Source organism: Dendrobium catenatum, unplaced genomic scaffold (assembly GCF_001605985.2).
Source record: "Dendrobium catenatum unplaced genomic scaffold, ASM160598v2 fragScaff_scaffold_1680, whole genome shotgun sequence".
In the NCBI taxonomy this organism is placed as follows: Eukaryota; Viridiplantae; Streptophyta; class Magnoliopsida; order Asparagales; family Orchidaceae; genus Dendrobium; species Dendrobium catenatum.
In genome coordinates this window covers 322,100-334,317 of record NW_021320142.1, presented here as the reverse complement: position 1 = coordinate 334,317, position 12,218 = coordinate 322,100, and the positions used below count along the sequence as shown (strand labels likewise).

General features: G+C 38.9%; 1 protein-coding gene across 5 annotated transcripts; it reads right to left on the bottom strand.

Moving 5' to 3' along the window:
* LOC110104910 (auxilin-like protein 1) lies at positions 1-12,218 on the bottom strand. 5 transcript variants are annotated; one of them, XM_020834194.2, is made up of 9 exons: positions 11,729-12,218; positions 10,383-10,657; positions 7,732-10,298; positions 7,577-7,655; positions 7,363-7,433; positions 7,196-7,261; positions 7,018-7,107; positions 2,325-2,504; positions 1-336 (listed from the first exon to the last, which is right to left on the bottom strand). In XM_020834194.2, the coding sequence occupies exons 1-9, from the start codon at positions 12,064-12,066 to the stop codon at positions 301-303; spliced, it is 3,702 nt and encodes a 1,233-aa protein (XP_020689853.1). In that variant the 5' UTR covers positions 12,067-12,218; the 3' UTR covers positions 1-300. The 5 variants fall into 5 exon arrangements, with proteins under 5 accessions (XP_020689853.1, XP_020689855.1, XP_020689856.1 ...); XM_020834196.2 differs by having other exon boundaries at positions 7,732-10,289; XM_020834197.2 differs by having other exon boundaries at positions 7,732-10,286.

Below are 12,218 nucleotides of genomic sequence, written 5' to 3'. Positions count from 1 at the left end.
AGAATAAACTTTGCCGTACTACATTTTTATCTTCAATTTATACTTCAATATAGGCTTCTTTTGGAGCAACATATAGTTTAAAACATAACTTGACGATCCTTTTGAGCCTTGAGTTTGTATTTGCTTCCTAGTTTTGTGTGTCCCTTCTAACGGATTCTTTCTTCAAAACCAGTTCAGCTACGCCGGCCATTAGCTCTGCTCATTCACTAGTGATTCTATGAACCACTATGATTCATCGACAGGATTCAATGGCGAAAACATTAACGCTTCAATAGAAGGAAATGAAGTACCAGGACTCTGCTATCGCTCCTCTGAATTGAACTTGTTCCAAGCTTCCTGCAAGTTTAGATGGCCCTTTTCAAATTACAGCAAAAAGATGGAGGAGACTAATTACAATATTTTTTAAATGCTAACACAATGTTTTGAAGGACTGAAAAATGGTGATTGAAAGAATTACATCAAAAATATACTATATAGAAATTGCTATTGATAGTTCTATGCAAGGATGGTTGTTTTTCCATGCTAAGGATCTCACACTTTGCTAACTATATGTCCTCACTGTAGAAGAGCAGGATACTTTTTTGATAATTTCACTTATACTTTATACCTTAATGATAAAAAAATGCTTGTAAATACCTAAAATTTTCAGCAATAATTTAAACAACAACAACAAGCTTTTATCACACTACGTGGGGTTGGCTACATGGATCATTTTTCTCCATTATATCCGGTTAAGGGTCAAACTCTCATTTAAATCATAAATGTCAGTTCTAATATTTTCTAATCAAGTCTTTTTAGGCTTACTTCTATCTTTTTTAACATAAGCTAAATCTAATACATCTACTCTCCTGACCGGGTCATCGGAAGGTCAATTCAAATGACATTTCTTTATTAGATTTAAATGAGAATTTGACCCTTAATCGGACACAATAGAGAAAGGATTCATGTAAGGGTGTCAATTTCGGGTCACGGGTCGGGTTCGGGTCGGGTCGAACCCGGAACTGACCCGTCACTGTTCGGGTCAACCCTAACCCGACCCGTTTTTGTAAACGGGTCAGAAAATACAACCCGGACCCGACCCACCGGGTTGTCGGGTTGACCCGACCCGACCCGGAAACAGGAATGCGAACTGAGCGGACAGACTTGGGCGCGTGCGCGTGAGCTTGGGACTTGGGCGCTGGCGCGCTGCAGGCGTGCCATCGTGCGGTTGTGCCACATGGCCCACATGGGCGTGGCGTGGTCCGCGTGGACTTGGAGTTGGTTCGTCAGTGACTCAGTGGATCGGGAGTTGGGACACGGTCCATTCATGATTCATCCATTGGGACTTGGGGCTTGGGCGCATGCGGAACAGCTTAGCTGCTCAACAGCGAAAGCGGGAAGGCGGGAAGCAGGCTAGGCGCCTAGGGGCTAGGGCGGCTGGGCGGGAAGCCCGAATTTCCGATTGCGGAAGCGAGAACCTAAGAAACTGAGCCCGGATTGCTGCACTGAGCCCAGATTGCGGAAGCGGGAAGCAGGCTAGGGCGGCTAGACTGGGCAAACGAACTCGGACCCGGGTCAACTTCGGGTTGATTTCGGGTTTCCGGGTCAACCCGAACCCGACCCGTTTTTACAAATGGGTCAAAAATGTGAACCCGACCCGTTTGCTAACCGGGTCAACCCGAACCCGGATTTTTCCGGGTCGAGTTCGGGTCGTGTCATAAATTGACACCCCTAGATTCATGTACCCGACCCCACGTAGTGCGTTAAAGGCTTGATTTTGTTGTTATTTAAATTATTGCTAAAATTTTTAGGTTTTTAAGATGATAATAAAATGATTGTAAAAACCTAAAAATTTCAGCATTAATTTAAAAACACGAGTTAATTTTCATAAAATCATTTTTCTAACTAAGCACTTTTTGGCTAAAATCAAGAGTACTAAAATAATCAATAAAAATATATATATAGGAGAAATAAACAGTAATTGAAATGATGAAAGTAAGAAGAAATCAGGTCTTAACGTTTATACAAGAAAATGACTTCTACATAAATTAAGTAGTCGCATTTTTATCACACTCAAATGAATAAAGCATTGAATCTGCACTCACAAAATTGAAATTGGATTGAGTAATTTCCGTTCAAGCTATAGAACATCTTGGCGAGTGTGGAAATTTCACAATATTAATAGTCAACAAATAACACTATGTTTGCTTATTCATATTTTTTGGGTTGCCTGAAGTATGTTAAATATTATCTTTGTACATGAAAACTTAAGTTCTTAATTTACTAGTTTGACAAAAAAAATTAGACAAGGAGTAGTCAAGTAAATTCTCTCTAAATAATCATACCTGAAGGAGATCAAACACCTTTTCACAAATATACTTCTGTTGAATTGTGGCACCCCTTTGTTGCAGTTTATCTGGATGAACACAAAGAGTAGCCTTCCGATAAGCTTTCTTCGCAGCAGATGCATTCATGATATCTGTTGGAGGAATTGGTAGCCAACCACTATCAGGGCCGAGGATCTGCTAAGAGATTAGTAGAAGCAATTGTTAGCACTTTCCAATCACAGTCAGAATACCAATATTTTGAAAAAAAATATTTGTTGGACAAATGAGAAATTTGTCACTTTATATAAGGAACTACAAAAAGAGAAGTCATAGAATTATAAAAACCGTAACCACAAAAGAGACATAACTGAAGGAGTTACGACACCAAAAAAGGTGTAGGGAAAAGAGAGCTACAATCTTACAACAAGAGCTTCTACAGCCCAACAAAAAGAGGCCAATGAAGACAATTCAAAGGTGAAATGTATTCTTTTATACATTAAATTGATTTTGTTCATTAGCACAAGTTATTTTATTATACTCGTTAAAATGTTTGTTTATGTAGTATTTCATTCAATTAAAGTATTATTTTTAAGCTTAATGGGCTACTCATTAATAGGCTTAATAAGGCTTATTTGGTTAACTAACAAACTACTAGATGGTATTGCTCGTTAGTATGCGTGATAAGGCTTTTTTGATTAACTAAAGAGCTAAGCTAAAGCCAAGCTCAAGTAGCCATAATTTTAAATGACCTAGCTTGAACATGATGCGGTGCATCTTAGTTAAAGAGGACCTTAGGAATAGTTTATCTAATTTAGTACCTTTTTCTAGAGAGTTCTAGGCATTTCTATTATATTGTTATAAATAGCTGCTATAAGTAGAAGAAAAGCATGAATTAGTATTTTTGGAATTTGAAACAGTTTTCACTGTTTTTGGTCTCCAAGAGCTGTTTAGCTCTTCTCCTTCTTCTCCATCATGCTTCTTTGGTGATTCTCCCCACATCAGAACACTATTGTAAATACTTGAATCGAGATAGAGCTCGAACTAGAAATGAGTTTGGCAAATGAGCTCAAGCTTGAGTACGCTCCTACTTGGCTTTGCACGATTCATTTGAAACCCTATGTGAAACTAAGTGAAGCAAAAAACAGAAAAATTCACGCGTGTGAGTTATCTAGGTAAGGAGCTAAGGATGGTGTAGGACAGATAAAGAGCTTTAAAGGATCAAAATTTGGATAGAATAAGTAAAGAAATAAAGAACCGAATCGACTAGGTGGGGTTCCATCATTTTCCTGCAAATTTTAAACTTAACAAGGTTTATATTCCTCATTCGTGGAAGTAATTTTCATTCATCATCATAAAATTCTCATAAAATACACTATAAGCCTTTGTATAAGCCAAAGAAATTGCATAAGAAATGTGGGCTACGAAAATTCACCACCCTCCCCCCCCCAACCCGTTGCTTTTTAGGGGGAGTTTTAACGGATAAAGTTTCGGGGTAAATTTTGGGAAGGCATATGAGTTTGTAGATAAGACACTATTCACGATTTCGCACTCATTTTGCAAGGACTTTATAATATGAGTTTTGGTTTCCTATAGGCGCAAGCCCCTATAATTAATTATCCCTCCCACTCATGAGAGGGAACTTTCGATTAAGGCTAGTCGTCAATCAGATATGTAAAGATAAGTGTTATCTGGCATATAGTAGCAGCATGGGTTTGGGTGGTTGAAAATTTGATATTTAAAATTAGAAATTTCACCATTTTGCACTTAAACTAGATGGTGGGGGAATGGATGATGGACTCGATCAAAATCCCATAATTCCGTCGTCCCAGGCCGTCATGATCCCTGGTCTACTTAGTCATAGGAGGTAGTCGATCCAACTTGACACAAGGATCCTTGTCAACATCCATGGGTTGCGTCGTCCAATGGTACCTTATAGACCTAGGGGGAATATTTGCATAAGGGGACAAATTTGAATTCACCTTAGCTAACAGAGGGCTTTGTGCCATATCAATGATATCCTATTGATTCATATCTCAAGAATTTGATGCCACTAAGAAACGTATTGACTCTGACCATAATCATAATTTAGTGGTGCCATTTGGAGCCAAAACCACTCGGTTCAGAGGGCCTTGGGTCATAACTTTTTACCTATGATTCCATTTGGCGGCGAAAATGTCAGTTAGAGGACACGTACCACGTCCTTAATGGCATAAAACTGTTTTAAAAATGAATCATAGTGATATTCACAACCAGACATTACCTCTTTGTGAGCTAAAATGATTTTTAATTTGTCCAAATCGACAAACTGTTGAGGAGGATTGATGGATTTTGCTTTAAGTGATTGATGATTGATTTCGATTTTAAATATCAAGATTTTGGAATGATTTTAGATTTTTGGAGCTTTAAATTTTATAAGTATTTGGGTGGTATTTTGAGTATTTGAAATTAACCTCTCTAGTTGAGATCTACATTCAACACGATCATCATCGTGGTGACTTTGAGGTCACTTAAAAATATTTGAGTTTTGTTAAAGTTTGAGGGCATTTTGAAATATTTAAAATTAACCCTTCCGATTGAGATCTACATTCAACATAGCCATCATCGGGGGTGACTTTGATGCCACTTGAAAATATTTGAATTTTGTTGAAGTTTGAGTGCATTATGAAATATTTAAAATTAACCTCTTCGGTTGAGATCTGCATTCAATATGGCCATCATCAGGGTGGTTAGAGGGATTTTCATTTATGGATTAAATCATGTCGATTATGTCGAGCTATTGACAGAAGATCAGGTTTTATAGGTTTTATGTTTTATTAATGAATTTCTTTGTTCATAGACCTTGAAGGCCTTATATGAATGCATAAAAAAAAATATTTCGGTCGACTATTTGTTTGATAATTCGAGCCGTGTCGACTCCTATCTATCCATATAGAAGGATCGAGCTCGAATTGTGGTTCATTTATTGAGTCGCGCAACATCCCTATAAATGTCACGTTTGTACCTATAACACGCTCGTCGGGGCCCATGCGAGTTTTGTGATTGCACTTGTTTTTCTGTGTACCTATGTGCATACACATTACAGTGCATGCATGGGGGCATTCTATGATATTTGCATGTAATACGAAGGGGTTTTCGGCTGCATAGGTGACAATCACTATCAAATGCATGAGGTTTTATTTTGGGCTTGGTTGACGTCTTTTGTCTGCTTGTACAAGTGTTGCAGATTCAGTGGCATGGCGTTGTACTGTGGTCATTTGACCGTTTTGTACATGTAGACTGTCGTGCACTACTTGTTGTTTCCTACCGGTGGATTGTAGTGCACTAACGAATCTCCTGTTCTGATTATAGATGCTTGTTTCTATTGCAGTTCTTCCACATTTGCTAGCAGATAGCAAGTTGAATGTATAATGGGCCTCCTTCAGCAGCTCGTAGGCATTTACATTTGTTGCATATCACCCTTCCTGTTTGTGATGAATCAACATCTTTGCTGATCATTTACATGGTAGTTGATTATGGGGTATTTTAACATCCACAGCTGTTGATCACTACCCATACATATATCACTGTACATGTGGCAAAGTCTCCCTCATTGCTAATAGGTGTTTGTAGCTACTACAGTCCTTACTGCATTTGAATGCAGATATTGTGTTGTACACATGACATCCTTGCAGTGGCTCGTAGGCATTTGTATTTGATGTAGCCATTTTTGCATTTCACTTGTGGCTGGCAAGCCTTCTACAATCACCTATGGACACTCGCATTCACTGCACATCATCCACCTCCCCTTGTAGTAGGTCGGTGCATTTGCTTGTAAACTAACGTTGGCTATGGGAGAGTTATCACAACTATTGTATCTTAATGCTTTGCTTACATGCACTTTTCTGATCATGTGGATGCCGCTCTTAGAGAATCCGCGAAAGGAAACTGTGAGGGAGAGGGAAGCTTGTCCTTGTCTTCACTGCACATGAAGCTGTGGGACGAATAGAATGCCCCGTTATAATGGGCAGGAACAGTAGATCATTTCTTTCCCAAAAGCTTTTACTCGAACCTCTGTTACTCGTTTTCACCAAAGTAGGCAAACTGCTGTTTCTAGGTAGGACTACATTAGAATAGCTTGTCATTAGAACTCCTTTAGGTTTGCTTGTGGACAACACATTAGATGCATAGGGGTCTTCTATAATAGCTCGTAGGAGCTCTTATGCTTGTATCTGTTTGTTGCATTTGCCGTATATCTTTCGAACTATATTCATGAGTGCATTGATGTACTTGTGGTAAGTGTCTAATTCTTTCATAAGCATGAGTATTATGAGTTTTGTGTTCAACGAGTATCCTTAATCGAAAGTTCTCTCTCATTATTGGGAGGCATAACTAACTATAAGGGCTTACGTCTATAGGAAATCAGAACTCAGATCTTAAAGTCCTCGCTAAGAGGGTGAAATTTCTGGGTATTGTTTTATCTCTATCTAATCTACCTTCAGAAAATTTCTCCCGGAACTTCATTTGTTAAAACTCTCCCCGAATATAATGTGGACAAGTCGGGGTCCAAAAACTCAAATTTTCGGAGCCCATATTGTCCAAGTGTATTGTTTTTCAACTATCAGTATTATTCCGCATATGCCCAAGGCGGGTAGTTGTTAAACAATCAAAATGTGTTGCAACAGGCAAAATTGCATTATAAAAGACAGTCCAACAGAAAATAAGAAGGGCATACATATTGTAGTGTCGACAACAATGCACGCAAATTCCCATCTTTTCCACTTGACCACCTCCTCACCTCACCATCCAGTGATTCTGCCAACCGCTGCAACCAAAGTTACATACTGGAAGTTATTATGAATTCTAACATCAAACAAATATAAGATTGGTTAGAACATGGGAGTAAATTTTACATCACGTTCCGCTTGTTCTCTTTGAGCAAGAATATCACGCATATTCCTTTCAGCAAGCGCTTTTGACTGTAAATTAGCTATAAAAACATCAGAGTTGCAGCATTAAATCTAACAAAAAAATAAATTGTACGACACAATCAAAGGGCGATAATCAAATTTGAGCTTACAGCACGCTCAGCTGTCTGCTGTTGCCTCTCTTGTCTTGCTTTAGATGACAACTTTGACTCGGCTCCATTCCCTACTTCAGAAGTTGCCGTTAGAATTCACATAAAGAAATAATGACTAGAAGATGAGAAAGAGGGAAACTAGACTATTTGGTCTTAGAAAACAATTTAATAGTTGAGCTTTGTGAATAAGTAATATTAAAAAACAAAAAATTACCATTATTGTGAGAATCTGAATATATGTGGTTATTGGTAGAACTACTAGCAGTTTGAGATTGTGCATTCCGTTGAATTTTCTGCAAGAACAGCTAATCATAAGATCCATTTGAAATGGTAGAATCAAATTGCAAACGTTGCATATTTTCTGCTTACATCTAAATTTGGTTTGTATTTTGCATCAGAATCTTCCTTAATATGAGAAGCCCTGAAATACTCTCTCCTATTATCTTTCCTCAGCCTGTCTTTATTAGAGGCACTAAATTGAGCTGTGCGCTCTCTTGAATCAGCGGAAGCTTTCACAGCTAGTGCTTTCTCAATGGCACGCTTGCGAGCCTCTTCTGTAGCTCGTTCAACTGCAGCGCGCTCGGCTCTTAATCTTGCTTCCCTAGAAGCCTTCTCAGCTTCAGCAGTTTTTTCTGCCTTTTGTAGGGCTTCTGCAAGTGCTCTTTGCCTTGCTTCAGCTGTGGCTCTTTCTACTGCAATTTTTTCTGCCTTTACCCGGGCTTCAGCAAGTACCTGCTGATGAGCTTCATAGTTTGCTCTTTCCACTGCAATCCTCTCTCTTTCTCTTTCTATATCCAGGTTTTTCTCTTCTAGGTTTGTTTCCGGCTCTTTCTCCCTTTCCCTGCCTACATTCATCTTACTATTATTTTCCTCAACTTCTGTACACTTATGATTCCCAGCCTTGTCAACATGAGAAACTTCTGTTGCATCCAGAGCTGTAGCCAGCAAGCTGACTTCCTTTCTAGACAAAAAGACCTTCCTGGTATCTGATTCCTCAACTTCTGTTATGTTCTCACTCACCCTTTCACCACAAGCATCATCAGCTGAAGCTAGGAATTCATAATTCTTCACGTCCTGATTCATGAGATCTCCCATTAATTCCTTATTTTGCTGGAGCACAGATGGAACATCTCTTGTTTCCTTTTCATTGCAATCTTTACAATAGGTCCCTTCAGTAGAGTTTAATACCTGTTCAAGTTCTTCATCTTTCATTTTTTCTTGTGCTTCGGGCATTTCCAAACCATTTTTCAGCCTATTTTCATCTTGAATCGCCTCTCGTTCAAGTTTATTTTCCACTAAAATGCGGGCCTCTTCATTTATTTGGAATTTATCACCCTCATCCTTCTCAGCTGCATTATTACTATCCTCAACCTCGCATTTGTATGCATTGTAAGAGTACTGATATTTCATGCTTCTTGTTTCATTTTCATAATTGTTCCCTGGTTTTCTTTCTACATCTACTTTATTTTTGTCTGTTTCATCAAATGTGCACAACTCATCCAGCTCTTTAATTTCCTTCTCAAATATATCGTGGAAAAGAGTTTCATTCTGAACTTTCACTTCGTCATTGACTTCGTTTACTAACTTATTTACATTATCTTTATACAGACAATAATCAACAACAAAACCGGTTTTGTTAGCATCGTTCTCAATGTTATTATCTTTATGGGCCTCACTTTGCTTCAGATTTTCAGCAGATTGAAGAGAACCAATATCCTTTTCGAGTTCACTGGCATGGTCTTTAAGCAGAAATGAATCCATCGTTGCATCTGCTAAATTCTTGTAAGCCTCATCCATGCAATCCATGCTAAATACTTTTAACATGTTATCTTTTTCTAACTTTTCAATGCATACACTAACTTCCATTGATTTCTGTTTCTCTTCAACTTCAATAGCTTGTTCGGAATCTTTATTATATTTTTCTTTGTCTTCATCAGAACAGATGGCTGATTTTGCTGTTTTTTCATCTTCTTGAATGCTGACATCATTGACTGTATTCAACAAACTACCATTCCTTGGCAGCTTATAATAATCCTTATCTGTCTTCCATTCCCCAGCAATTTCAACTATTTCACACTCCAATTCAGATGATTTAGATGCATTCTCTTTCCTCACCAGTTGTTGGTCCTTTTTGTACGAAGGAAGTTGCATTTTTCTCTCCTCATGATTCAAAGGTATTTTCTCTACAGTTTTGAGTTCTTCTCTTTCCACAAATGATTTGGATGCATTCTCTTTACGCACCTGTTGTTGGTCCTTTCTATATGAAAAAAGTTGCATTTTTATCTCCCCGTGGCTCAAAGGTATTTTCCCTGCACTCCTGATTTCTTCCCTTTCCACAGCTGTAGATTCACTAATCGTGTTACTATCCTTAAGCAAGTTATTTGCATCAATCACTTTGCTCCTACTTTTCAGTTCTACGTCATTGCCAGCAGTTCCATCTTCCTTACTACCCATAGTTCGAAGCGGACCAACCTTCCAGTGTGATTTTTCACGTTTTCTATCCATCAATTTCTTTGCCCTTGTTAGTCGAGCCTGAGCTTGCTCCATTGCCTCTTTTATAGCAGCTATAGAAACTGCAGCAGCTGAACTAGGATCCACTTCAGCATCAGGTGAAAAAGCGATGCCTTTCATAGATTCATCAATTTTATGGATATTGGTAGCTTCACTGGTGAAATTCAGTTGGTCATTTGCCTCAGATTTCAGAGAGCTTCTTTCTTCTGTTTCAAATCTGGAATCTGCAGACAAGGCTTTCGGGTGCTCTGGCTTCATAGATAGCTTAGGAGGCGGTCTTGAAGGTGGCGCCCCTTTAAAAGGATTTGTTTGTAGACTAATTTCTGATACCTTCAAGTATGCAACATCATGTAACGGCACATAGCCACTTGATGTTGAATGGTAGCTATAAGATTGTGAATTGTGTTTCTCATCTGCTGGAACATCTAGCAGGGAAGCAGAATTAGACTCCATGGGATTAACCGAAAAATTCTTTGAGGTAGAGGGAAAGTAGGCTGAAGCCTTGGTACCTGTGTTGACAACGGTTTGTCTGTTAACTGTTTTGTTTTTACTCTCATGTACAGGATCACTTGCATCTTTATCACTTACAACATCATCAAATTTTTCCCTGCTAATTGTGTGGTACGCCATGCTGAAATTCTTTGAACCATTATCATTTGACTGTTTAGGAAATGATGAATGATGGTTCTTCTCCAAAATTGGCTCATTATTCTCAGTATAAACTTTCAGTGGGTGTTCTGAGGCTTTTTTCTTCTGTTGTTCAGACAATAAATCCCATCGAGTCCTATATATTTAGAGAGAAAAAATGGATTAAAACTTCTGAAAAAAGTTAAAAAGTGCAACTTTAGGACCAAGAAATTAAGGCTTCGTTTGGGACGGCTTTCTTGTTGCTCCATAAAGCAGCTTTCTAGTATAAAAATTTAAATTTTTGTAATAAAAGTATGCTTTAATAAGCATCAAAAAGCCCTTCCAAATGAAGCCTAAAAAGAAACATATCATTACCGATATTATAAGTTTGATGCACTAGAGAAAATGAATTAGCATATCAGGGAGTGTGCTTCACATTTACATGGGAAATGAAATATGTACTCCATTGGACTTAACACCCACCCACCCACACACTCCAACACACAAAACAAAAGAAAAAAATATAGCAGACGATCTATCATCATAAACCTCCAATATTATGTAATCTCAGGAGAATCCTTCTTATATTTGTTCTGCAGACAGAAATATCCAGACAGATAATACAATTTTCCACCAGACAAAAGCCTCATAGACAGTTCCCATAATAATTATGGCACTCCAAGAAGATTTTCCTAGTCCTTGAGGGCATAGAGAACTTCACAAAGAACTTATTCCTGCCCTGCATTAAAACAATAAAAGCCTACTAGTTGGCATACTCCTTCAGTAGACAGCTCGAAACTGGAAAACAAGCCCAGTTTCAGACTTTTAGTTCTTCTTTAACCACAATTGCCCAGTGCTCTCCAAACAAATTTTGAGGAACAAACATCAGAGGTTTTGAGCTAAAAACCGGTTAAATATATACACCATTAACTGCTTATACCAATGGCAACCATGAAGAAAAAAGTTTTAAAAAACAATAACATGCTTAGGTAATGACAGCGGCGAAGAAACAGATATGCTCAAAACAACCATGTGAAGAAACACATTTCTGTTGCAGCTCTTCGCGAAACATATCCAAAGCTGCAAAGAGCAATAATTTTCTTTTCTTTTCCATCGGTGCCTTACACAAGAAGGTAACTACATATCATCATCAATCCTAAATATGATAAAACACAGAGTTGACGGTAGAAGAAGAGGCTTCCGTGGAAAAAAATGAGCCCAAACTAACCTGTTCTCCGAAGAAGAAACCCCCGAACTCTTCGGCTCGGCGAACAACTCCTCGTACGAAACCGCGAAGCCTCCACCGCCAAAACTCCCGAATATATCAGAATAGTCAACGCCGGCTCTGCACCCACCGGCGCCGGCGTCGCCCACCATCTCGAAACCGCTTTCAGTCACAGAAAGGTCAAGAACAGGGATTGAAGAGGCAGAGGCTGCAGCGTCGAATATCTCAGAATAATCATCTAGCTGCACAGAGAAGGACGCCGTGTTATAATCGGACCCCGCTAATATTGAGGACCCATTAATCGGCCTCCTCCATGGCCGCGAGCTCCGCAGCTTTTCCATGGGGATGGAGCGTTGTTAGAAGAACAGTACACTGTTTGCCCTTTTACTTTGTCCTCTACTTCCACCCTGCCATTCTCTCTATAGCCGTTTAAGAACTTGACCCCTCGTCACCTCCGGCGCTACAATGCCCGAAACGGTCTTCGTTTTTTATT

Excerpts from the sequence above, each read along its gene's own strand:
- LOC110104910 (XM_020834192.2), bottom strand. The coding sequence starts at position 12,066 with ATGGAAAAGCTGCGGAGCTCGCGGCCATGGAGGAGGCCGATTAATGGG. Across the intron at positions 10,658-11,728 it reads GTTTCTTCTTCGGAGAACAG|GACTCGATGGGATTTATTGT; the intron begins GTTAGTTTGGGC and ends CTAAATATATAG. Across the intron at positions 2,505-7,017 it reads TGTTGTCGACACTACAATAT|CAGATCCTCGGCCCTGATAG; the intron begins GTATGCCCTTCT and ends CTAATCTCTTAG.